This window comes from Thalassophryne amazonica, chromosome 2 (assembly GCF_902500255.1).
Source record: "Thalassophryne amazonica chromosome 2, fThaAma1.1, whole genome shotgun sequence".
Classification (NCBI taxonomy): domain Eukaryota; kingdom Metazoa; phylum Chordata; class Actinopteri; order Batrachoidiformes; family Batrachoididae; genus Thalassophryne; species Thalassophryne amazonica.
The window spans coordinates 32,042,708-32,070,550 of NC_047104.1; the positions used below are offsets into that span (position 1 = coordinate 32,042,708).

Here is a 27,843-nt window from a genome sequence, read left to right on the forward strand (position 1 = left end):
GGCTTGCAGTTTGAGCAGGAAGAATGGATAACGTTTATAAGTATATAAGTAGTTTATAAGTATACCTATTGTGTGAATTATCAGCTCTTTACTTTGGGAGTTTTGTGCATTGTTGTAGTGTACTGTTTATTATTGTCATTTATTCTTTATTATTACAGTTTATTTTGTTTTGTGCTTTGATTCCTGGGAAAGTCCTATATAAACAGTCATTATAATAATAATAATTATTATTATTAACAAATTTGTGATACTTTGGCATACAGGTCCCACCAGACTATAAGTCGCAGGGCCTCCCAAACACGTAAAAAAAAAAAAAAAAAAAAAAAAAAAACCCTCAACAAATGCTCTAAAAAAGACAGTACATGAATAATCACTTTTCCAGGCAATTTTCTTTAGATAAGTCAGGAGAATGGACATATGAACATTTCCAAATCCCAACATATGCCTTGGATTTCATTTACATCAATCGTTAAGAAATACAAACAGCATGGTACTGTATGTTAAATCTGTCTGGAGTAGGCAGTTCTCAAAAACGAGACAAATGAGGGAATCCACCAAGACACCTCCAAATTATAGCCTTCTGTGGCTGTAACTGGAGAACTTGTGCATAGCGCAGTTTCTGTCTGCTGTATGAAGACTTAGTTTCACTGTGGAATGGAACAGAGAAGAATGCTGTGAAATTTCAGCTACAGTTCATCAGAAGGTGCACATATGATTTGATCAAGGGGGTTACACAAGGATTCCTTCTCTCGTCAAAACTGGCTGTAAAAATGATCATTTGTTTTAATAATACTGATATTTAGTTTGTCCCATTAACTGAAGGTCTTTGGAGGGATTGTGTACAAAAATGGTTAATGTGATATTTTAGTTAAACACCCTGAATTAAAAAAAGTTGAAAGTTGACAGTACAAGAACAACTTGATTGTTTTATTTCAACCACAGCTGTGTACAGGCACAACATTACAAACATTGTGTCAATGTTTACTTATGGATCTGACTGTGTAGTCAATAGTTTTCCACAACAGATGTCAAACATTTTTAAACTCCCATAGAATTAATTTTGGTTGTGAATTTTGAGAAATTAATTGATCTGTTTTCCCACTCACAGCATAAATGTTGCCTAAGGTGTAGTGACTAGTGAACAGATCCGAGGTCAAATCCAGGGCAGCGTGGGCGAGAATAGCAGCATCTGCTGAGAAATGGGCACGATGCAGGATGTTGGCCATGTTAACCAGGGCGACATCCTTGTGCTGCCTGTGGAATACACACAGAGCATGGGAATGTGACCACCTGCGTACGGACAGACTGCACTGCATGATAAACAGCACACAAGTGCAGAGAACGTATGAACCATACCTTGGGGAGAAATGCAAAGCACGCACCACACAGTCCACTGCTTTCTGTGGCTCGTTCTTCATGCGCCAGTAGAAGGATGCCAAGTTGTACAACACCCAAGATGATGAGTTCTACACAAATATACAGACATGACAATAAAATCAATCAATCAATAAATTTGTCTTCCAGAAATTTCCCCATCAATTCATTGGGTCATTGTCATTGGTGACACATGCAATAGTTTGTCAAACATGTTTGAATATTTTCAACTGAATTCTCAACACTTGATGTATGAACTGCTAATAAAACACAACATTGCAATTCAGCAGTGAAACTCTGGAAGTTACAATATTCACTTTTGAATGCCACAGAAAAAAAATAGCCGTACTCACAGATTTTCAAAGATCAACATGCAGTATCAAAGGAACTATGAATGCTGGAAATTGAACAGAAAAGCCAAATGCAAAAAAGTAACTGAAATTTCAGTTACTTTTTAAAAGCCTTAGTTTCAGATGTCTTACAAACCTGATATTTGCCATTTTTCTGTGGGTTTAGCATTGGACTACCTGTGAATTTTGCAGTTCAGTTATAATTTCCAAAAAAATTGTTAATTTGGTGACTAAAGCACTCATTTTGGCACATGTATTCGAAATTATGGAAAGTTTATTTTCAGATATGGAGGCATGCTGGAGCTCACCTCTAATGACCTACAGGGTTCAATGAAGAATTACACAGAGGTCAAAATTTTAAAATGTTCCCATCATATTAAAAGGTATGCCATATTATTTGTCTGATCACAAAGATTCCAAAAAGGTATAGTTTGTTCAATCTGTGACTGGATGTTATCTATTTATGCTGTTAAAAGTTGTAATATGTAGTATGTTGTAATCAGCTTGGGCCTCCGACGAGGGCGGTCGCATCTCCTCCACTCTCCCTTATCTCTGTTCTCTGCTTTAACCTCCAAGTCCCCACTTCACCAGACTGTGAATTCCTCAAATTATATTGGATACTGGATCTATTGGACTACTATTGGATTAACCATGGAATTGATCAGCTGGTCTCTGAACGCTATTGACACCATTTTTTCTACAAGAAGGTCAGGACTGGGGGATCCTATCTGCCCAGATGGAACGCATCCTGCAGGCTATGTTCTCGACTCCTGGACTTCTTGGCGTGTGGCATGCTTTGTGCCTTTCTCTGTTGAGGATGTCGAGGATTTATTCATTTTTGGTCTTATGGTAGCAGTACTTTTTGGCTTATGTGCTGCCTTGATCTAACGGAAAATTGGCAAGACGGCAGCATCAAGAACCACGGCCCCTCGCTTGTCTGTCATGATTAACGAGGTTGGCAAGGCAGTGCATTCTCAGACTGCAATGACTCGAACTCAGACGCAAATTGGATGATATTTTGGAGCAGATGCGTGCCTTGCAGTTGAAGTGAAGATTTCAGAGGCCGGTGAATATTCTTAATTCATAATTGGGAATATTCTTAATTCATAATTGGGATCTGGTTGTTCAAGTGGAAGTTAAAAGTGTTATTCACTGCTCACACCACAAAAATACAGGCTTATCAAGCCTGAAGGTCAAATTGCCCGACTGTTTTCCCTCCAGAGGAACTTCTTCGGCCTGGGGAACATTTGGCTGTTTCTTATCTCAACTCACAAAGACAAACTGTTTTCACAGGACTGAAGCATGCTCCATTCCCTCCCCCCCATCAAACATCCTCCACTCCGACGCCTGCTCACGTCATTCTTTTCCCCTTCTGCAGGGACGGTGCAGTTTTACCTGCAGCTGGCCTCTGTTCCTCCCCCCAAGCTGACGGCGGCACATCTCAGGGTTGCTGCGTGGCCTTCACCCACTTGCCTCAATTCGGATAACGGACTTCTTCAAACTTAGTGCACATAAACAATGTCAAATGTATATGTGCTGTCTTTAATTCTGATGTGTGCCATTATTACGGTAAACAAGTAATAATTGTGGACTAATTGCTGTCTGAGGTAACCGGAGTGTAAACAAAATTTCTCCACTGTGAGATCAATAAAGTATATCTCATCTCATCAAAAACAGCAAAAAGGATGACAAAGGTTAATTTCAGTTCATACAAGGGTCAAAAGATAAAGTTGCTCAAATTTTGGTAAAGTGATGCAAATTACTGGTTAATGGGGTTTTAAAAATGAATACTTTGCACCATCTGTCATGGTTCGTGATCATATTAAGGGGTAACATACAGTGAGGAAAATAAATATTTGAACACCCTGCGATTTTGCAAGTTCTCCCACTTTGAAATCATGGAGGGTTCTGAAATTTTCATCTTAGGTACATGTCCACTGTGAGAGACATAATCTTAAAAAAAAAAAAAAAAAATCCAGAAATCACAATGTATGATTTCTTAATAATTTATTTGTATGTTACTGCTGCAAATAAGTATTTGAACCCCTACCAACCAGCAAGAATTCTGGCTCACACAGACCTGTTAATTTTTATTTAAGAAGCCCTCTTATTCTGCACTCTTTACCTGTATTAATTGCACCTGTTTGAACTTGTTACCTGTAAAAAAAGACACCTGTTCACACACTCAACCAATCACACTCCAACCTGTCTACCATAGCCAAGACCAAAGAGCTGTCTAAGGACACCAGGGACAAAACTGTAGACTTGCACAAGGCTGGGATGGACTACAGGACAACAAGCAAGCAGCTTGGAAGACAACAACTGTTATGATTATTTATCAGAAAGTGGAAGAAACACAAGATAACGGTCAATCTCCCTCAGTCTGGGATTCCATGCAAGATCTCACTTTGTGGGGTAAGGATGATTCTGAGAAAGTTCAGAACTACACAGGAGGACCTGGTCAATGACCTGAAGAGAGCTGGGACCACACTCACAAAGATTACATTAATAACACATGATGCTGTCATGGTTTAAAATCCTGCAGGGCAGCAAGGTCCCCCTGCTCAAGCCAGCACATGTCAAGGCCCGTTTGAAGTTCACCAGTGACCATCTGGATGATCCAGAGGAGGCATGGGAGAAGGTCATGTGGACAGATGAGACCAGAATAGAGCTTTTTGGAATCAACTCCACTTACCATGTTTAGAGGATGAGAACAACCTCAAGAAAACCATCCCAACCGTGAAGCATGGGGGTGGAAACATCATACTCTGGGGTGCTCTTCTGCAAAGGAGACAGGACAACTGCATCGTATTGAAGGGAGGATGGATGGGGTCATGTATTGCGAGATTTTGGCAAACAACCTCCTTCCCTCAGTAATAGCATTGAAGATGGGTCATAGCTGGGTCTTCCAGCATGACAATGACCCCAAACACACAGCCAGGGCAACTAAAGAGGGGCTCCATAAGAAGCATTTCAAGGTCCTGGAGTGGCCTGGCCAGTCTCCAGACCTGAACTCAATAGAAAATCTTTGGAGGGAGCTGAAACTCCAAACCTGAAAGATCTAGAGAAGATATGTATGGAGGAGTGGACCAAAATCCCTGCTGCAGTGTGTGCAAACCTGGTGAAAAACTACAGGAAATGTTTGACCTCTGTAATTGCAAACAAAGGCTACTGTACCAAATATTAACATTGATTTTCACAGGTGTTCAAATACTTATTTGCAGCAGTAACATACAAATAAGTTATTTAAAAAAATCATACATTGTGATTTCCGGATTTTTTTTATTTTTTAGATTATGTCTCTCACAGTCGACATGCACCTAAGATGAAAATTTCAGACCCCTCCATGATTTCTAAGTGGGAGAACTTGCAAAATCGCAGGGTGTTCAAATACTTATTTTCCTCACTGTATATAGAATCCAGTGGACATCAACCTTGTTTGACCTTTACTTTTGAGACCAAGCATTATTCAACACAGACAAAACTATTCCATTTATTAATCCTATTAGCTCAACCAATAATGTGCATCACTTTATTACCAAAAATGGTGCAACTTTAACTTTTGACCCCTGTACAAACTGAAACTGTCCTTTGTCATTCATTTTACTGTTTTTACCTTGTAACTTCACAGCATTTAGTCAAAGATAGTCTAAACTATACCTTTTAGGAATCCTTATGATCAGACAAATAATATGGTATATCTTTCAATACATCTGAAAATAAACCTTAATTAATTTAAAATGTGTGTGCCAAATTTCATGCTTTAGTCAGAAAAATGCAAAATCATTTGCCTATTTGCTGCACTAAGTATATGACAGGGTGAACTGGGAGCCTCTGGGTGACATGATATGGAATGACACATTAGCCTGGAGCTGTAGACTAACAACAATGGTTTAAAAAATATAAATAAAGATGTTTTTACCTTTGTATAATGTTACAGCCAAAACAGCTTATGATGCACAACTCTCTACAAACGTCTACAGCCATGCTGTTAGTGTGTGTATATATATATATATATATATATATATATATATATTTATATACACACACACACACACACACACACACACACGTGTGTTGCCCATGGGAATCCACAGGCTCTACATTGGGTATTGTTTATGAAATAGGTAGGTGATTTGTTTCAAGGGTGGTAATATATTAAGCAAAGCTTGTATAATGAGTTGGAATGGCATGTGACTCCAGAATGATATTAGAACCTTAGACCTCAATAGTTTTTAGAAGAACTCAACCCATTTATTTCCTGTTAATTACATAATTTTTAATGTTAATTTACTGTTTTAATGTATTTAAAAATTTAGGTTCTTGTTATCATATACTTACTGTTGTTGTTATTATTATTATTATTATATTTTAACTTGTATTCTGTTATTTGACTTTTAAATAGACCACAATGGAAATAAGTGTTTTCACTTTCTTGTGTCATCCATGTATTTGTAACATATTTACAATTATATTATCATCTTACAATGAACTTACTAAATAAAATCACGCACGCACACACTCACACCTGTAATATATAGATGATTTACTGTCAACTGCTGGAATGGCGTGTGAGTCCAGAATGCAAATATTAATGTCCACTGTTCAGTGTTGTTAGATAATCTATGCAGCTTCTCTAAAAATATTATCAACGTTCAGTTTCAGTGCTGTTCATCCTTGACCCAAAAAGGACCAGTCTGTCACAGAGCCACACATACACAAAGAAAGTCACACCCATACGAACACCTATGGACAGTTTAAAGTTTATAATCCATCTAACCTGTGTGTCTTTGGATGTGGGAGGAAGTCGGAGCACCCGGAGAGAACCCACGCAAACATGGGGAGAACATGTAAACTCCACACAGAAAGGCCACAGATGGGAGTCAATCCCATGACCTTTTTGCTGTGAGGCAACAGTGCCACGACACGGTGACTTAGCGGTTAGCACTAGTGCCTCACAGCAAGAAGGTCGTGGGATCTCTTTCCGCCTGTCTGTGTGGAGTTTTGCATGTTCTCCCCGTGTCTGCGTGGTTTCCTCCGAGCACTTCAGTTTACTCCCACAACCAAAACATGCTTATTTATGGTCTGCTCCTTGGGCTGCCCGCTGCTCGTAGTGGTTGGATTGTGTTTAACTGTAATTAGGATGGGTTAAATGCAGAGGACACATTTCACTGTGTGTGTGTGTGTGTGTGTGTGTGTGTGTGTGTGTGTGTGTGTGTGTGTGTGTGTGTGTGTGTGTGTGTGTGTGTATATATATATATATATATATATATATATATATATATATATATATATATATATAGGTACAATGACAATAAAAAGGCCTGTCTCCCTTTTTCTCTTCTCAACCACTAAACCCTAACAAATGTTATAAAATGCTTAATATTTGGCTTGATGTAGACTTTTTACTAAACTTTTCCTTATTTCCAGTCCTTTTAATATTGTGAATCCACTTTTTTCTAAGTGTTGCATTCTTAAGAAAACAGAAGTTCACGTTTATCCCTGAGATGGTTATTGAAGCATCCAGGGACAACAATTAATCCCTGGCATTCTGAACCTTTTGTTTACTTCCTGAGCATTTCTGTTCGTCCGCAGCAGGCATACATTTCCCACAATCCCCTGTGCAACCAAAATCCAAAATGGCGGGATTCAATATCAGTATCTGTCTGACTGTTTGGAAAAAGCAGAAAAACTGCTCAGAAAACAACTGTTATATTGTGCAAATCTTACAACAATAATTTTTTCAGTTTAAAGTGATAAAATTCTTTATTTACTCCACATTTTTCACACGGCATTCCACAACATGGATGATGCCACTGTACTTATGTTTACATCTGACAACAACACAACTTTGTGTTCAACTTTCTTTGGAAATTTTCAGGACGCTCCACTGAAATCACTGATGCAGTCAGTGCACACTTGTAGCACTTCTTGGAAGATGGAATTTGGTGCAACTACTTAATATTAATCAATAACATACAACAGAAAACACAAAGCAGTGATGGTGAGATCAAGATTCAAGTGTTAAATGAGCCTACTCAACAACTACTTCAGCCAAACCTTTATTATTTGAATGCTCATTTGACAGGTCATAAGAGACTACTGACATCTACTGGTCAAATAACATATCACACTTACTATGACCTTAAATGCCAAAGGGCAAAGAACAATTTCTGTGGACATGTAACAGCAACCTTCATTATACTTATTATTGATTGGGTTTGTCATATAATAGATAACTGAGAATATGATTATTTTGATTATGATATTTGAAGAATAATTCTTGTTATAAAGGGAAAACTATCTGGTAACTTAATGTAGAAACTAACAATATGTATAAAACCTCAAAATCTAACAATTCTGGTATTGAGGACTTATCAATCAGCACATTTTTGGGGGGAGGTGGTGGCCTCCTTTTGTGAGAGGCAGGTTTTTTTTTTTGCTTGTTTGTTTTTAAGGAAAAATGGGCTTGCGATTAAACAGTCCTTAGTTTCATTTCTGTCAAACACAAAACTCACTACAGTGCCCTTGAGCAAGGTTCCTAATCTCCGTATTACTTCAGTTGGGACGTATGCGGACATCTGCATGTGTGTGTGTGTGTGTGTGTGTGTGCACGGCATCAAGCAGTTATCTGGATCCAATGGAAGTACTACAGTACATTCATCATTCCATATTTTTTCTATGATAACTGCAGAGCGTAAAAATAACCTCCTGTAAATCCAGACAGGTACAGTTAGAGGAAGATGCAGAGCTGTGCCTTACCCTCAGTAACCCTTGATGGATGCGATGGCCCACCTCGTCAATACTGTGTCCCAGCTTATGAGACAATGAGCCAAATATAGGATCCTCCTTAGAGAGCAGTGGGGAGGTAAGGTTTGCTCTTTCCTGCACACCCTGGAACACACACCAGAAAAGATTTTTCAGCACATTATTAGAATGACACAAAAAATAATAATTTATGCTGTGTGAGAAGTACACAACAAAATCAGTCATCTACAGTGGAACAGGCAGATCATATCTGTATTGCCCGCTTGATAAATGCAGTCTTTTTATATGGTGTGTGCTTTTATTTTTTTTAAATACGTCCATGTCCTTTCTGATATCAGGGAGTTTCCCGCAACTTTCACAGGACAGTGACGGTACCTCAGTTGTAAAGTTTCTGACTGGAAATCAGAGCTTTTGGAAGGTGTGGGTTCGATTCCCGTGGGTGGCATGTAATTTTTATAATTTATTTTTTTTTTATTTTAATACACATCGCACAGCTGACAGCAGCTGCGTGATGTGGTTACAAATCATGCAGCTGCTGGCACTGTGTTCCCGCGTGCATGAACCGTCACACCGGCATCGTGCATTCCTGCCTGTTGGCGTGATGTCTCGTGGTGCACTCATATAAGCTCTACCACCATGAGTCGCCCTGGAGTTGTACGTATGAAGGGGCCCTTAAGGATGCACCGATCCACAATTTTTCACTTCCGATCCGATCCCGATACCTGAATTTGGATATCTGCCAATATTGATACTTTTCCTATCCTATACCAGAGCTCTGTTTGCTTTAATATTATTATTTTTATTATTATTATTATTGCTGATTTTATATGAGGATTTTCTTATAAAGGAGACCTGAAAGTTCAGCTACAATTTGCCAGAAGAATCTCTGTTCACTGTCCTCCTCAGTTGCACGATGAGCTGACGTTTGACAGCCTCAGGACAGTGAAGCGGCTAACTTTTTAGCACACATTTTTGACAACAATTCAGTTAATTTTTTGGAAAATCTGTGCTCAACGAACAGACAATTTGAACCCAAGAGCCAGGCAGAAATTTGTCACTACACGCAGCTAGAACACTGCGGAAGAGAGCTCTGTCAAACAGCCCAGCTTCAGAAAACCTCCCCCTCTCCTCCGCCCGCTCGGCAGCAAACAAGCAGAGAGCAAACAACAGCAGGTGAGAGGATTCACAGTGGCTCTTCTCCGTTATAGGAAAATGTTGGGGGTTGTATTGGTATTTTCCGATACGTGAATTACGTCGGTATCGGAAGCCGATCCCGATACCACATTGGATCGGTCGCAACCTTACTTTACTTGAGTTTTTTGTGCCTTGTAAAATAACATTAATAAGCCTGTTAGCTTCTGTTTGTTAATGCAGTGTTTGCATTATAAATAATGTGCCTATTAAATTTATTTTGCTTCTCATTGCATTAAGCAGTAGCACCACTTTTCAAAAATAAATGCGATGTGCATACAGGCGCAAACTGTATGTATGTTTGTCCTCTCTATGCCACATTTTTTGACAGATGCAACTAATACTGTGGTGGGACTTACAGTCCGGAAAAGATGGTATGTTGTGTACTTCAAACTGAAGAATTAGATGTTTGTGATTAGCAATCAATGCAAATTGAGGATTGAGGACAAATTGAGGATGTTTTGCCAGATTCCATTAAGGGATGTCACCCTTGCTGCTTTTTATCAATCCTCCTCAATAAAAATTTTGAGATCATTTTAACACTTTTTGGTACACATGAACAACAATTAAGATCCTCGAGCTCTCTACTCACCCTGAGGTGCTGGAAAGCGTGAATGCTATAAGGTAGTTCGAACACTTTGCCACAGTCTGGCTTTTCGAGATCTGGGGGAAGAGCTGACCTGGAATCCATGTAGTCTTCAAGCCTAAGAGGAAAGAATAAATAATAATTATATCTGCATTTGGATAGAAAAAAAATAAAATCATACATTAGTTTGAGAAACTATGACACAAAATAGATTAAAAGATACAATATAGGGAATTATATTGGATTTTTTTCAGAATCTGCCTGTCACTGTTTATACACCATTGTACTTGTGATGTAGCTGTGTGTAAATATGAAAATATTTGTACAGGTTTTTGAGCTTGATATTAGCCTGTTTATATCTGCAAGGATGTATAACCGTTGGAATACACAAACCAATAATGGAGGCGTTGCACAGGGCAGGTGTTAAAAAGTCATAATTTTACTCATTATCAGACAATTAGGTTTCAGTTTCTTATATACCAGTTTTAAAATGATTTATTTCTTTATTTAGAGAAATGTCTGGAAAAAATTAACACAAAAGAAAATAGAATGTGATTATGTGATTTCATAATGCTCACAATGACTACAGTATTTTCCAGAATTTTTTTTAATACTTATACTCAAACTTATACTCTGGTGTGACTTACATAGTGAAAAATTACACACTTTATTAAGAATAATAACAATGACCATTTCTACAGGACTTCCACAGGGATGAAAGTGCTAAACAAAATAAACTCTAATAATAAAAGAAAAAAATTCAATAATATAACGTATACTCCAATAATGCATAAAAATCCTAAATTAAAGATCTGATAATACAGAAAAAAGGTGCAACTTATAATCTGGTGTGACTTATACTCTGAAAAATACGGTACATGTGTGATTGTTCTCACTATATAAATCCAAGCTAAAGTATTTTTTAATAAACACCACCCCCACTGATAAATAATACATAACCCAGATATTAATAAATTATGAGGATTTTGAATGCTTTGCGACCATAATGCTGCCGGTTTATCCTCACCACTTCAGAAGTGATATTAATCTGAACAAACAACATCAACATCCAACACTAAAGAGATGATGACAACACGAGGGACAACACGAGGAACAACACTTTTTTTTTTTTTAAGAAAGAAAACTGTGTATCCACTTTCTCTAAACTGACCTGATGTCTTTGCCCTCCAATGAGATGTAAGTGCCGTCGTACAGGTCCAGGTCTCCCAGAGGCACCTTAGCCATGATGCAGTCAGCGTCCTCTTTGTAGTGTCTCTGCTCCAGACCCGTGTCCCTGTCCTCATTCTCCTCTATATGTATCTTCTGAGCCACCAACTGCTTCTACACAACAATCAATCAATAACAGCTAGTTAAGTTTCAAGTTTATTTGGTTCAGGGAAAAGAACTTTGCAACAAAATAAAATAAAACAAAACAAAATAAATAAAACTGATTTCTCAGCCAGTCAACCCATGCAACCGAAAGGGTATAGGTAGAAGCAAAGCTTATATACACCTACCCCTTTTACATCAGCAACTCTTACTTATCACACCAAAACAAACAAAGTGAGCGGAACAGCAAAACAGACTTCTTAAATTATCAATAAATTCAAATTCCTCATCACAGGCACACATGCATAATCCCAAAAAAAAAAAAAAAAAGACACACACACACACACACACATATATATATATATATATATATATATATATATATAATGATAATAATAATAACACAAAATCAATAACATAATTGTCCATACTTTAACTAACAGCTATATAGTTCTTCAAACATGAATTGTAATGAATTGTATTTTCAGAGAATTCAGACAATTTTCACATATTCAGAAAACATCAGTTCCTTATATTGACGTTTAAACTGATTGACATTGGGACATCGCTTGAGTTCCTTCACCAAATTATTCCATATTTTTGGGCCACAGGTAGAAACACAGAAACCTTTCCTGGTCGTCCGAGCGCCAGCAATTTTGAAATGATACAAGCCCCTTAAATTATATTTTCCCTCTCTCTCCTTGAAAAATTCTTGAATTTTGAGGGGCAGTTGCTTATTTTTCACTTTATACATTAATTGCACAGTCTTAAACAAAACCATATCGTGAAGTTTTAATATTTTAGATTTAATAAACAATGAATTGGTGTGATCTCGATAACCTACATTGTGAATCGTTCTTAATGCTCTTTTTTAACACATAAAACAGGAAACTGAAAGCATAGACACTCAGCATACCCCCCCACCCCCACCCCAACCAAAAAAAGACAGCCCTAGTTCATTTCACCACATGTGGCACACTTTAAAGTGACATTGCTGAGTGTTTGTGGAAACAGCACAGAGACGTTCCACACCAGGATCAATAGTAGCCTCTTCTAGCTTTGTCTAAATAAGTTGAGTGTTCCATTATTTTGTACTGGCAGCTGAGGGATGACTCAACCTGCTCCACTTAAGTGATATATACCACTCAGACTTTCATTTTTTCTGCTGCGCTCAAAATAAGCTCAACCTTAACTGAGCAGCCACACAAGACTTCACCACAAGCAAAACAGACGCAAGGCCCATAACCTTCACAGAGCAACTTTCTGAAAAGTACAGCACAAATTTAAGATGGCACCATGACTTGGGCAGAAAAGCAACTTCATTGTTAAATGTCAGCAGCCAGACAGAGTCAACAACTTTGCAAACATCACAAAAAAAATAGTCGTACTCGTGGAAATGTTGCTGTGTTTACATGATTCACTCGGCTCCATGCGCTAACCAGGGAGCACAGGGAGTGAAGGCAGCTAGCCAAGCTCAAGGCTTACACCTCCCAGTGGCAACTTGTGATCAAGCAATCACACAAAAATAACATTTTTCACTTTCTTGTATAATGTATGTAATTTTTTTTATTATTATTATTTACACTGCGGTTGATGCAAGTTTGTGCAATATTCCCCTATACTGAATTTAACAAATTGCATTAACCCAACTGTCAACTAAATATCAAGACAAGAACAACAAAAATATGATTTCTTTGCACTGACACTGCACTGCATGTTAAAAAAAAAAAACAGCCGACATTCATAACTGTATTTCTCAGTGCAACGTGAGCACACTCTGTACATTAGGGTGGTCCCAAAAAACAAACTTCAACTTTTTCAAGGTGCTTCTTCATTTTTTGGTTCCTTTATGGGTAAAAATAAATTGGGTGAAATTTCATGAGATTTGAAAAATATTAACCGCTGCCGCCTGACCCCTGTTTTCTGTGACATGCAAGTGACATTTTGAGTTGTGGACTGGATACATTAGTGTCAGATTTAGTTACATCTGCTTCAGGTCACATTTTTGAGACATTCAACGTCAACATGAACTTCCTCATCAAGGACCTCTCAGAGTTGGAGGATGACCCATCATTCCAGTCGTCACAGCAGGTCCTGGATAACACTGCTGCTGTCAATGATTTTGCTGAGCGATGAGTTGCACTATCCAGGATTACAATCAGATCCTAACGAAGGATGAACAGCAGCGCCAATACCTGTTGCAAGTTGTTGTGGCATCGACGTCAGTTCCCGGAGGCGAAGAAAATCAGAACCAAATGGCACTTCCCATGACTGTTTGTTTTCACCAAATAGGTGGACAGTGACATGTAATACTTTATCTCTCCTGTATGATCAGTTAAAGGAGAAAGGATTGTTGTTTCAATTTGTGTTTCATTTGTGAACAGGTACTATACTATTGCTGGTTTGCGCTAATATGCTCAACCATTGCAATTTCCATCCCACGTGCGGCAGTGGTCAGAATAGTCGCATCAAAATAATTTTTTTTACAAAATATTTTCTCATCAAGAGGAACAATTTTGTCAGGAAACACCTTACGAAAGTCACATTTTTATTTTTGGCATACTTTAGAGGACCACCTTACTGTACAGTTACATTTATAAATATCAGACATAGAAAAGGTACCTAAATCTTATCCACAGCCCCCCTACTAAGCATTATTGAATACTGATATGTGACCAACTGTGAATAAATAAAATGCAACATTGACCAGAAGGCCTTGTGTCCCCGTCAGTTGGCCTACACCTTGAAGGGATGCATGTTTGCTGCAAATTTTGATGAACCTTTCTGAAATCCTTGGAAATTTACTGAGAATACAGTCTTCATTGTACACAGAAACAATAGTTTTGGCTCTGTGACATTCAATATTTGATCAAGGTCACTCATCAGTGAACTTGACCTAGACCTTCAAATTTGGTAAAATTATCTAAAATCTATGTCTATAAACCCAGATAATATATTCACCAGAGTTTTAGGGACAATATACAAAGAGTTTTATGTTGCGATGTTGATGCTGTTGTTCATGTGCAGCGGTAAAAGTGCAGCCTGATCAGAGCGTCTCAATGCATTTCTCAATGTAACTGACATCTCGCAGAGCGGCGAACTCTCCAAAGTTTTGCGAGATTTGAAAGCTCAATAGGGTGAATACTCCAGGGCTCTCCCTAAGCAATAGCACATTATCGCTGCACCATCACGCAACGCAGATTGTCAAATTTAGTATATCCCCTTCTGTTTTCCTGGGTAATTATTTATTTTTTCATGTCTTTACAGGTTTAGGATCTTTCCTGGTGTCAGGAGCTCAGCACTCCCCTGAAAACGGACCGTAAGCACAGGCGGTCGGTGTAATCCCCAGTCAGTCAGGCTGCAAGTAAACGTGAGCACAGCCTGTGAAAAACTGGGCTCTGGAATGCAGCTTTTCCACAAAAGCCATAGTGATGAATCCGCTCTGCACCCTGTTGATGAAAACTCTGATAAAATCCGAATAAAGGTGGTGTTTTTAATAAACCTGATTGACTTACGGTGCACGTAGAGCGGAGCGGAGCCAGTGGAGCAAACCGTGCGTTTTTAAAAATAGACAAACATACTGCTTCACTTTAAATGTGCAGTAAGTCTATTTCAGATGATTGGTGTGGGCCCTCTTTCTCTTAAAAGGCTTTCAGGGTTGTGAAATGAACATTGTGAAATCCGATGAAAATTTGCAGGGGATCGGGGGGGGGGGGGGTGTACAGCTCCCCAGGAGTCGGGGTCTAGGGCCCTATGTGGCCCGAGAATTAAATTTTTATCTAATGATACTTTTCAGCATCTCCTGGAAGAACAAATCAAAATTAATGGATATTTAAATGATCCTATATTCAACCTTTTATTTGACCTGTCAATGATGATGTTGAAATAACAGAATATGACATGGAAGTAGGACCTGGAATGATTTTCCTTTTAATTGTAAACCAAATTATGCATTAACTCAGAACAATTAAACTACATGAAATTTATGAACACTGAAAATACTGTTACTTGTAGAATATTTGGAAAATCATGGTAAAATATCAATAACATACCTTATAGTAAAAAGTCACTTATATTCTTGTGTAAATTCATGCAGCCTAAATCCATTCAAAGCCACAATGTCTTTTTTACAATGAAAGAAAGTCTAGATTAGTGAAAAAAGTCACATAATCTTGTCTAAAATCCTGTTTGAACAGCAGAATGTTTATTTTCCAGGGAGAGAAAAATTCTTACCGTGTTTCCCAAGAGGGCACACTTTTCCTGTTTCTTTTATCTTTCAGGTGTGTTGATGAAGCCAGCGACAATTCCACGGATTCTTGTCCTTATAAGACTTTTTCAAATGGTCTTTCTCGCCGCCATCTTTCTGTGCGACGTTGGTCCATAACACAGACACGCTGCACAAATCTTCTTTTTAAAACTTGAAAGCTCTAAAAGTTTGGGATGTCCACATGCTAAGTTTAGCTTAAGCGTCGCACAGGAGCCACACAGCGTCGCTGCAGTAACCAACCAGTCCTACTTTATGACAACTGTCGTAACAGCTATGCTTTGAGTGGCATTTTCCTCCGCGAAACTCCGCGGATCCGAAGAAACTGATTTGTATCTGTAACACAGATCAGTGTCCGCGGACTTATAAAAAAAAAATGTATTTCGACCCCTGTCGACTAATCGTTTCTGTCCTAGTCGCATCTGCAGCTTCAGAAGCACCAGTCGCTGCAGTCAAAATATACCATATCTGTGGATTTACACAAGATTCAGCAGAGGTGAAGTGACATACTGCACAGCTTTTATCTGAATAATGGGCACTAAATTGGATCCTGACTGTAGAAGAACTTTCTAGAACTGTAATGGAGATGGTAAATTGGAGCTTGAATGACTTGACAGTAATTGTGGTGTCAAGTAGGTATAGCGTTAATTCTTGGATGGCTCATATATGAGTGGGTGGGACTCTTACTAGAATGTCCACAGCAGATGATTGCTGAGTCTAGTCTGTTTGAGGTTTCTTCTTGTAAAAAAATCAACACTGTGTGCTTGCTCATAGAGTAATAAAAACAGATTAAGCTTGTATAGTGCTTATCATCTGCTGAGACAAATCTTGAAGCACTTCACAGAAAAAGACTATGAAAAAAGCTAAATAAATAACATAAACAATAATTAAATCAATAAAATAAAATAATGAAATAAATTAATAATAAGGTTACAATAAAGATATAATAATGATAGCAGGAGGACCACTACAAAGGCTTATTGAAAGGCCTGCCAGGAGAATAGGGTCTTAAGGCCAGTTTTAAAGACATCAGTGGAAGGGGCCGGATTTTAGGTCATCTGGGAGAGAGTTCCAGACGCGAGGAGCAAATGAGCAGAAGGCTCGGTCTCCCATTGTCTGGAGACGTGTGTGTGTGTGTGTGTGTGTGTGTGTGTGTGTGTGTGTGTGTGTGTGTGTGTGTGTGTGTGTGTGTGTGTGTGTGTGTGTGTGTGTGTGTGTCTGTGTGTGTATGTGGGGGAGGGGGGGGGGGGGGGGGGGGGGGGGGGGGGATGAAGCAGAGGAGTGTGGTTTGAGTGGAGGGAGCATGTAGATGTGTGGATAAAGGTCACACAGACTGCTGGGGATTTGGCCATTCAGGGATTTGTAAGTAAAGACAAGGACTTTGAATTTGATCTTGTATTGGACTGGGAGTCGGGCAAGTATGGGAGTTATGTGGGCTGACTTTTTTGAGCTGGTGAGGACTCTTGTACTATTCTAGATTAGTTGAAGAGAGTTGATTGATTTGGAGTGGCTTGGGTCCAGACCTAACTTGTGTATCAAACTCTGAGGTGACTTATGTTTTTCTCTGGTGCTGTATAAATAATTAAATGGAGAGATAAAAAATAAATAAATAACAGATGAAGAAAAGTGCTACATGAGCTCAGACACAAGTCAAACCACATGAGCTCAGACACAAGTCAAACCACTCTCAGATGTAGCGTGGACTTCACCAGTTGATACACCAATCACATGTACTGCATCAGCTGCATTGCCATTGTGGATTTGCATTTAAAAACAGCTTGACACCCCAAAATAGAAGAAAACACCTGCATTTATCAGTTTCTGTGAAGAAGCACCCACCTCCAGCTTCTTGAGGTAATTAACACGAGTCTCTTGTCTCATGAAGATAACAACATCGTGTGGATGCTTTAGATTCAGGGGAGAGTCAACCTGAAACAACAACAACAACATCATCATCGACAAGATCAATTATGCAAACTGGATCATGAGTCATTGTATTCTTGCTACCATTCAGGAGTAATCAACTCCAAATAAATAAATCTTAATACGGCTCCATGATAATGCATACTACTTGCACCCAGTGTGTACAACTTTGTGCTCCTCTTCAGCCTTAACTGATATTTTTCCCTGTCTGGTTAGTTCCTGTTTGCTGTTAATTTAAAATAACTGATATTTTTAAGTCCAACACAGACAACAGAACCACATTCGGTTGCACTGCACTAATGTTGTGAACAGCATGTACATAACTGGTGCTCAAGTACACATGCATGTTAAAAATAAATGACGTCAACAGACAAGGAAGCGGTTTTCCTACAAAATGTCTATCAATCTCCTCCTGAGAAACACTTCCTTCGGTGTTTTCTGCTGTGCATCATTTATTATTAGCATATACAGGAGCACCAGAGCACCAGTTATGTCCATGCCTTTTTGGGGAAACTGAACTGAAAAGGATAACACTGATTAAGTTAAAAATAACTAAATCAACTAGTGAGGTCTAGTTTATTATCGTGAAATTTGATCTTACAATTTGTTGTTCAGAAATATCTAGAGTTCTAGGCTGTTTTTCTGAGGGTTAAAGTTAATCATTTCCCTCCCAAATCATCTGTGCTATTACCAATAGAACATAACCTCTTGCTACCACAGCCTACTTTGACCAATAACAGTGAGTGAACCCTGACTCTTTCCTGGGGTCAGGAGGTCAGGCATGGATGTTTAAATAGGTGTCAGGAAAGGCTGACTGATGGGGAGAAAAGGGCACATTGCAGGCGACCCCTGTCCTTAGAGACAAAGGGGCAAGACAGGTTATCACAGCTGCAATGAGACTGATACCCAGGTCCTATTGACTATGGTGGGGGCTGCTAGGGACTTCAGTGTGGGCACTGCCACAGATTCAGGTAAAGAGGTCCTGGGAAGAAACATTGAAAACTAAAATTTCACCACGTTAAGAGGTCCTAGGAGGAAACACTGAAAACTAAAATTTCACTGGGAGAAGCCTTCATTATTCCACACCCTCGCAGATGATGCCCTGCCTCAATGTCAGTTCAAAGTCAATAGTTTAAGAATGCAAAAAAAAAGATGGTAAAGTGAAGTTGAGCCGAAACAATTTCAGAAATAAAATTCTATTTTAAATGAAAATAAAAATACAATGCAATGCTAAAATACCCTTGGCTGTATGAGCCTTGAGTTCATTATAATTTGCAGTTGTTTAATTATTAAGATCCAGTTGTCTTACATACAATTTGTACATGTTCAGTAAAGCCCCTCTATTAATCAGTCAATCAAAAGCAGTATTTACGTTTTAACAGCATCTGCAGGAAGCTTTACGTGTGCATGAACATGAGCTTTTGACAAAAGCGGAAGTTATGCAAATCAAGGAATATTTGTAGATCGCCCTCTGTGCATTTGCTGGGATTAATGAGACAAATTTAACTCCATAGGAAGTTAGCTTTGAGTTAGCGGACGTTAGCATGCACAATAACGCCGCAAAATGTGTTATCAGGTTACAAAAAGAGCGTTTTCAGTTTTAGAAGTGTTTATTTCTCGCTATCTTTTACCTAATATATGACAAAAAGGATATATTTACACACAAACAAAACAGAGTTTTGGAGCTAGCTACCAGCCTGTGACATCACAGATTTACTAGATAGGCAAGACCTGTAGGTCTGCCACGAGTGGAGCGCTGACCCGCCCATCTCGAAACCACTGCAGCTGTCAGTGGGAAATGCATGCTCTGCGCTTGTAGTCACTGTTGATTCTCTGTCCGACTTCTTCGCTGTTATTTACATTTAAGACATGATAACTTGTGCTTGGGTCAATTCAGATATGTAGATTGGATTTATAAAGTCAGATTTATAATAATTCTTGATCGTTTCTCCCTATAAGGCTGCGAATGGAGCGTAAAGTGGTGCTCCTGTCAACAGAAAACTCATGTCAACAGTCCTCTTTTTTTTCCCTCTCTATGCTTTGACAGCAAAAGCTTAGAATGAAATCAGCCCGTGCTGGACCGCAGCCCCAGCTGACTGTGCCCACCGCCCGCTGAGGAAGGGCGGTGGGGAGACCCCGCCCACCCGGCAGCCACGCTCCCCGCTCCAGCCGCAGACTGCCGAGATCCCCGAAACGACCGGTAACGCCGCTCTTGAGCTGCAGGTAACGGGGAATGATACAAATCTTCCCACTGTGACTGTCCCAAGCAGCGCTGCCCACCCCCAGCAGACGGTGGACACGGCCGACTGGAAACTGCAATCCAGCGCAGGAGGAGAAAGTCTTCGCCTTGGCTCTGACTTTACCGCCTGTTTTGCCTCTTCTGCACATGATTTCGTTCTAATCCTTTGTCAAAGCACAGAGGAAAAAAAAGAGGACTGTTGACATGAGTTTTCTATTGACAGGAGCTCCACTTTACGCTCCATTCATGACCTTATAGGGAGAAACGATAAACAGTTATGACAGATCTGACTTCAGAAATCGAATCTACGCATCTGACTTGACCCAAGCACAAGTTTTCACGTCTTAAATGTAAATAATGGCAGAGAAGTCGGACAGAGAATCAAAAGTGATTACAAAGGCAGAGCATGCATTTTCCACTGACAGCTGCAGCAGTTCAACCTTTCAAGATAGCGGGGCCGCAATCCGCTCAGGGGCAGGGTCTTGCCTATCTAGTAAAATCCGTGTGTTACGTCACCATACTAACGTCTGCAAAATAAGTCCAGAGGTGTTATTAAGTTCCAAAAACAGCGTTTTTGGTTTTAGAAGTGTTTGTTTCTCGCTAGGGCAGCACGGTGGCTTAGTGGTTAGCACTGTTGCCTCACAGCGAGAAGGTTGTGGGTTCAATTCTCGTGGCCTTTCTGTGTGGAGTTTGCATGTTCTCCCTGTGTTTGCGTGGGTTTCCTCCGGGTGCTCCGGTTTCCTCCCACATCCAAAGACATGCGGATTAGGTGGACTGGAATCCTTAAATTGTCCGTAGGTGTGTGTGTGTGGGTGTGTCTGTGTTTGTGGCCCTGCGACAGACTGGCGTCCTGTCCTTGGTGTACCCCGCCTTGTGCTCTATGACTGCTGGGATAGGCTCCAGCCCCCCGCGACCCATAACTGGACTAAGCGGTAGAAGATGAATGAATGTTTCTCGCTATCTTTTACATAATATATGAGCGACATGCATATAGACACTAAGCAAAGTTTTGAAGAGACCAGCCACTGACGTCACGGTGCAGCTCTACTCTGATTGGCTGTCATTCCCCACCACTCAACAACAACGCAGAACAGATTCAAACAGAATGTGACTTTGTAACCTCTTAAAATACCTCTTAAAATATGTCAAGGTTAGACATCTTTGAACTTGTCCAAGGTCTGTGTCCCAAGAATGTTTCCTGTGAATTTGAAGACTGTGGCAGTAATAGAATTGAGCCTATGCTGTACACAGACAGACAGAGGGACGGACAGACGCCAGGTCTTCACAATACCCGATGCCTATATGTTGGCCTCGGGTAAAAATGTCAATGCTTATTTTTATTTTCAAATACATTGCTGTATTTTTTCATAGTTCAATAGCAAAGGTTTAAGTTTTAGTTTCAATTTCTTTATTGCTATGATTATCAAAACTGTTGTCCTGGGTTTAACACAATCCTCAAAAAGCAGCAGAGAGACTTTAACAGTTTTGTAGATGTTGCCTGAGGAATGGGTTCATTTGCAAGACAGTTATTTGCAAGGCAGCCTTGCGGGTAATTTTCTATCGGCTATTAGCAAGGCATTGCCCTAGTAGCGAAATTGGGAACTACAGTTGTAAACAAACCAAACAGTCAATGGTGATCTGTACCCACAGTTTAGAAATCTGAGGCCACGGATCTCTATCTGCTTGTGAATATGCGCGGTTGTCTCTGACCTGAACATGTCACTAAACTGCGTGTGTATGTATGTATGTGTGTGCGTGCATTCATGCATGCATGAGGAAGTAACACAAATCTCTGCTTTTACCTTCACCATCCGTCAGCTGAACTCCAGTGGAATCTGTCTAATAAAGAAATAATCGAAACAGTTCATGTGCTGACTGAGCATCATGACTCATTTACAGCTGATCACTTAAAATCATCTAAACTATTTTTCATTGTGGCGCAGTGACGGAGTGCACACAGTCTGTCCCTGTCACTCTGTCCACTGCTGATTTGCTGACATTTTAAAGTGTAGAAATCACAGCACAAATCCTGTCATTTTGGGAGCGCTCAACTGAGTGTAGGGTGAAAATAAAGGTGGAGATTTGCGTTAATTCTTCACGCACACACATACGTGCGCGCAGTTTAATGACAAGTTCAAGTCGGTGACAGCAGACTGTGGTACTGTGGTATTGACTGTGTGCACACCCTCACTGTGCCACAATGAAAAATAGCTGAGATGGTTTCAAGTGATCAGCTGTAAATGAGTCACGATCCTCAGCACATAAACTGTTTAGATTATTTCTTTATCAAACAGCTTTACCTTCACCCTCAGCTGATGGGGGGTGAAGGTAAAAGCAGAGATCTGTATGACTTCCTTGTACACACATGCATGCAGTTTAGTTCAAGTTGGTGACAACCGCGCACATTCATGGGTAGATAGCCCACAGAACCTGTGGGTACAGTTTAAAAATCCATGGCCTCAGATTTCCAAAACTGTAGGTATGGATCACAAGTGACTGTTTGGTTTGTTTTATAACAGTAGTCCCCAATTTTGCCACCAGGGCGTTTCCTTGCAAATAGTCGACAAGAAATGGTAGCAGCTATTTGTATGTAGCCATATTTGTATAGTGAAATTCTATTGGGACGTAGCATCTCTGTCATTGGACAAGAGGTCATGTCAGTGTCCTCACTGGGATTTTTTCAGAGCATAGGGGGGAACTTAGCGGGGCATAGCCATGTGATGAGCATTAAAGGTATGAGTATTGTAGGAGGGTCCGGGGCATCTCCCCCAGAAAATTTTGAAGTTTATAACCCTTGAAACACTATTACCTGCATTTTGAGGGCCACATTGCTAAAAAAAAAAAACAAAAAACAAAAAAAACAACAGAAAAGCCCCACCCATGCTGATTAAATCACAGCATAGAGGCCCAAATCACAGCGTAGGGAATCCAAATCACATAATCAGGGTCCCCTATGCTCAACTGCGCTGGCAAGAACCCTGTACGTGATCATGAGACGACATACAACTAATAGGTAGACTACTAAACAAGGTTAACCATTAGTCCTAACCAAAACAATAACTCTTATCCATAACCATAACGTATGAACGTTATTGATACAGCTGTGTACGAATTGTCAGTTCCAAAGGAAATTATCTGCAAGGCTGCCTTGTGAGTAGACTCTGCCTTTTTCAGTAATTGATGGATTTTTATTTGGGCAGTAAAATGACAAAAACAATACATATAATCCACTGCAAAGTTTAACACAAGGACGCTTCCAAAATAGGTTGTTTATTTGGATTGTGGTCATTTTCGGTTTTGGCGCAGATTTATTTATTTTGGGCATTTTGATGGTTTGTCAGACACCGCTGCTTGTTTCTCTCGAGATGTGGCAACAGTGATTACACAAAAACACAAAACGAAAGCGTAACAGCTTAAAGATAACAGACGAAAACAAAAAATATAATAATGTCAAGTTGTCACTGTGTGTAAAACGTGAAGATGCTGGGAAAAACGGCTTATGTTTCGTTCCAATAAGCTTCTAAACGACGTTAACATTAAGGTTAACGTTAGCAAAATGAGCTAGCGTTAGCAAGCAATGAGCTGTTTGCTGTCATACTTGTTGTTGAATTTTTCCATCTTCCGTGACAACCCAGTGTGTTGTAGCACCTCCAGAATCCACAATGAGCATGCAGAGGAGGACAAAAAACTTCCCTTGAAATAAAGCTTTTCGTGAATAGTTGACATAGCAAAGCAGAGATTCAGGACAGATTTTCCTCAGGTCCGCCATTTTTCTGTCTGCTTTTGCGCTCAGTGTTGCCAGATTCCACAAATAACGGAAAACCATAAAAAAAAGGCCAAAATAATTAATTAACGTACTGTTATTATTATTACTGTTATTATTATTATTATTATTGTTGTTGTTGCTGTTGTTGTTGTTGTCATTATTATTATTATTATGATCATTATTATTATTATTATTATTTCGGCTGCTCCTGTGAGGAGTCGCCACAGCAGAGCAATCGTTTCCATCTCACCCTGTCCTCTTTAACTTCCTCTGTCACACCAACCACCTGCATGTCCTCTCTCAGCACATCCATAAACCTCCTCCTTGGCCTCCCTCTTCTCCTCCTGCCTGGTGGCTCCGTCCTCAGCATCCTTTTGCTTCATCTCACAAACTACCTGTGGGGCATATGCACTGATGATATTCATCATCACCCCTTCAATTTCCAACTTCACATTCTTCACCCTGTCAGACACTCGCTTAACCTCCAACACACTCTTAACATATTCTTCGTTTAGAATGACCCCAGCAGCATTTCTCTTCCTATCCTCACCATGATACAACAACTTGAACCCACCTCCTATGCTCCTGGCCTTACCTCCCTTCCACTTGGTCTCTTGCACACACAATATGATATGTCTACCTTTCTCCTCTCTATCATATCAGCCAGCTCTCTCCCTTTATCAGTCATACTGACAACATTCAAAATCCCAACTGTCACTTCCACGCTTCTAGTTTTCCACTTCTCCCACTGTTTCTGGACACGTTTTCCTTGTCTTCTTCTTCACCAAGCAGTAGCCCAATTTCTGCCGGCACCCTGTTGGGCAACAGCAACAGTGGCAGTCATTGTTAACCTGGGCCTCAACCGATCCGGTATGGAAATTAGATTCTTCGTCTGCATGGTTGGGTTGACTTGTTTTTATGTCGGATGCCCTTCCTGACGTAACCCTCCTCATTTATCCGGGCTTGGGGCCAGAATGTACTGGCTACACACCCCATGTGTCTGGGTTTTTTTTAAACTATTATTGTTATTATTATTATTATTATTATTATTATTATTATATTTTATACATACATACACACACACACACACACACACACATATATATATATATATATATATATATATATATATATATATATATATATATATATATATATATATATATATATATATATATATATATATATAAAATTATTATTATTATTATTAAAGGTTAGTACCCCTTGAGCTTTTACATGTTTGAAAATGTTTTAGACAACAAAAAAAACAAAACAAAAATTCAGGCTTGTTAAATTAACATTTCTGAAATAGTTCCCTTTCAACTCACAGTGAAAAGTAATATCTACATTATAAATGAAAAGAAATAAAAATCTAAAAGCCAGAATGATGGTGTGAATACGTAACTGCCCCCTTTAGTATAACACATACAAACCATCACTTTCACGTCCAGTCTTCTTCAGACAAGTCAGGGGATGGACACATCTACATTTTAAAGACACTGAATATGTCTTGGTCTTTATTTACATAAATTATGTAGAAATACAAACAGTATGGTACTCTATGGTAAATCTGTGTGGAGCAGATAGTTCTCAAAAACTAAGGGACTGTGCAAGAAGGAGACGAGTAAGGAAAGTCACCATCACACCCAGACAACCCTGAGCAAGTAATAGACTTCTGTGGCTGTGACTAGAGAAATTATACATAGGGCAAGTTTTGAATTTTGCAACAGTTATACAGCTTCATGATGAAGTGGTACAGAGAAGGACTGCTCTATAGACTGGAAGAACAAGTGAAGGACCGAGCCAACTGGCGAGTAATGATCCGCACGATTTTCAAAAGTCTTTGAAAAATGCACCCTGACAGTGGGAACTCCTCCCAGTATTTTCCATCATCTGGTTTGTCTCAGTAACCTTCATACTACAGTTTTTATTGACTGCTTTGACGCAACAGTCAACTTAAAATCCACATTTTCAAACAGTTAACACAGAGGCCTAAACAGTGTCCCCAATGGTCAAAATGACACATTTTGTTTGCAAAAGGCTCTACCTGTGCCAAAACATTTAAAATAAGGAACAAAAGCAAATTTTGCCTTCAAACAGCACATCTTGCCCACAAGTGTATGAGCACTTACAATCAATCATAACACAATGGACAACAAAATACAAAACACAGCACTCAGTGTGAATCAGTGCACCATTGGTTGACATTGTAGCCCATAACTGTTACATGCCAGTGCTGTTTGCTGCCTTCTTGCAAAAAATGGATCCAGACTCAGATATGCTTTGATGGAAATTTTATTGATTCCATTACATTCTTTTTTTTTTCAGGCTTTTTCATGGCTGACAATTGAAATATTCCTACAGAAAGTATGTAAATCAAAATACGTAAAATCCATTACTGTAGGCCTATAAGAAATTATGAAAATAAAAAAAAAATCAATCTTTTACAGTAAAGAACAAAAATCTTTAGTAGGCCTATACTATAAGAGTATAGAGTACAGTAAGAGTACAGTACAATTGATAGTCTCTTCTGTCTTGATGAATGGGCCACATGGTCTCATCTACATCGCATTCAATGTTCTCTCTGGCAATGCAGCGAGGGAAAAACCTTCTGGGTTGCCTGATCCAGCCTTGGCATGCCTCTGCATCAATATTTTGGGCTGCAGCAGTCATTGCATTGAGCAAGGGCATCCAATCATAGGGGCGATGATCATAAACCTTCCATCTCCAAGCACTGAAAAATTCCTCTATCGGATTCAAAAAAGGGCAATATGGTGGAAGGAATTGCACCATCATCCGAGGGTGGACTGCAAACCACTTGTTTACAATACGAGAGTGGTGGAATGCCACATTGTCCCATATGATGACGAACAGTGGCAAGGCAGGCCTCAACAGCCCTCTCTCCTGAGGTGGGATCAGCATGTCGTGAAGAACATTCAGGAATGCTATGAGGTGCTCGGTGTTGTAGGGCCCAATGGGGGGGGATATGGCACACGACGCAATCATTGGAGATGACAGCACACATAGTTATGTTGGCGCCCCTCTTCCCTGGACCTGCAATAGTGGCCCTATGCCCAACGAGGTTCTGTCCTCGTCTCCTGACTTTACACAGATTGAAGCCGGCCTCATCTACATAAATGAAGACGTGATGTGCCCCCTCGGCTTCAAGCTCCATTATTCTCTTAAGAAAAAAAAATTCAAAATTACGATTACGTAAAAGTGACTCTAGTCGACTCTACAGTAACTGTATGATATGACAAGGCATACAGTAACAGTATAGTAATGTTTCATCAGAGTTTCTTTGAAAAGGAACTCTGTAGAGCTGTTTCATCGCCATATGGTTCCCCCTGAGGATGCAGTCGATGGTGGTCTCGCTCACAGTATTTATATTTCTAAATACTCCCTGATCTGCAATTACTGCAGCCCTGATTTCTCGCAGCCTAATGGCATTATTTGCCACAACCATGTTGACAATGGCTGCCTCCGGCTCAGCATTATAAATTCTTATTCTACCACCAGTGACTGGTAGCCTTTTGATTCTACAAAAAATACATGAAATTGGAATGTGGAAAAAAATTACATGAAGTACTGAATATTACTGTACTGCAGATATTTCTGTATATATTGTAGGCCTATAACAACATTACCTGTTCTCCTGTCGAAAAACTGTGACAATTGAGGCAACAGTGTTTCCGTTTACAACAGGTTGGACACTTTGTCCAGCCTCGAAAGGCCATGATTTATAACATGATCAATTATACTGTAGTTGCCCGAATTTCATCAGTAACTTGAGCCCTTCCAACTATACCTCAACCTCGCACACAGACTCCTCTTCCTCGAACTCCTCTACCTCTTACTCTCACTCTCTTCTGCCTTAGACCTCTTTGATCCATGTTTGCAAAGAACAACACAGGCATGGCATCTTTTAAGGCCTACTACAGACTGATTGCAAATTGAAGATTTGTGTGAAGAAGTGTCAAACAGGTGCTTCAGTGCATATGGTTTCTGTTAGGATACCAGAGCTAAAACAATGGAGTTTTGACTGCTTGAATG

At 39.6% G+C, this 27,843-nt stretch overlaps 1 protein-coding gene and 1 long non-coding RNA gene across 2 annotated transcripts in view; both read right to left on the reverse strand.

Moving 5' to 3' along the window:
• The window catches only part of ttc17 (tetratricopeptide repeat domain 17), a 100,934-nt gene extending 77,129 nt beyond the window's left edge, over positions 1–23,805 (reverse strand). Inside the window, exons 1-7 of the mRNA XM_034184721.1 lie at positions 23,623–23,805; positions 17,702–17,791; positions 11,441–11,610; positions 10,276–10,387; positions 8,487–8,618; positions 1,357–1,466; positions 1,107–1,254 (exon numbers count right to left, since the gene is read on the reverse strand). Coding sequence (XP_034040612.1) covers positions 1,107–1,254; positions 1,357–1,466; positions 8,487–8,618; positions 10,276–10,387; positions 11,441–11,610; positions 17,702–17,791; positions 23,623–23,793 — 933 coding nt within the window. The 5' untranslated portion in view covers positions 23,794–23,805. The remainder of the gene's footprint in view (positions 1–1,106; positions 1,255–1,356; positions 1,467–8,486; positions 8,619–10,275; positions 10,388–11,440; positions 11,611–17,701; positions 17,792–23,622) is intronic.
• Positions 2,047–4,143, reverse strand: LOC117523264. The gene is made up of 3 exons (XR_004564459.1): positions 4,132–4,143; positions 3,213–3,215; positions 2,047–2,181 (listed from the first exon to the last, which is right to left on the reverse strand). It is a non-coding gene; the product is annotated as an uncharacterized LOC117523264 (long non-coding RNA).
• Positions 23,806–27,843: the final 4,038 nt, after the last annotated feature.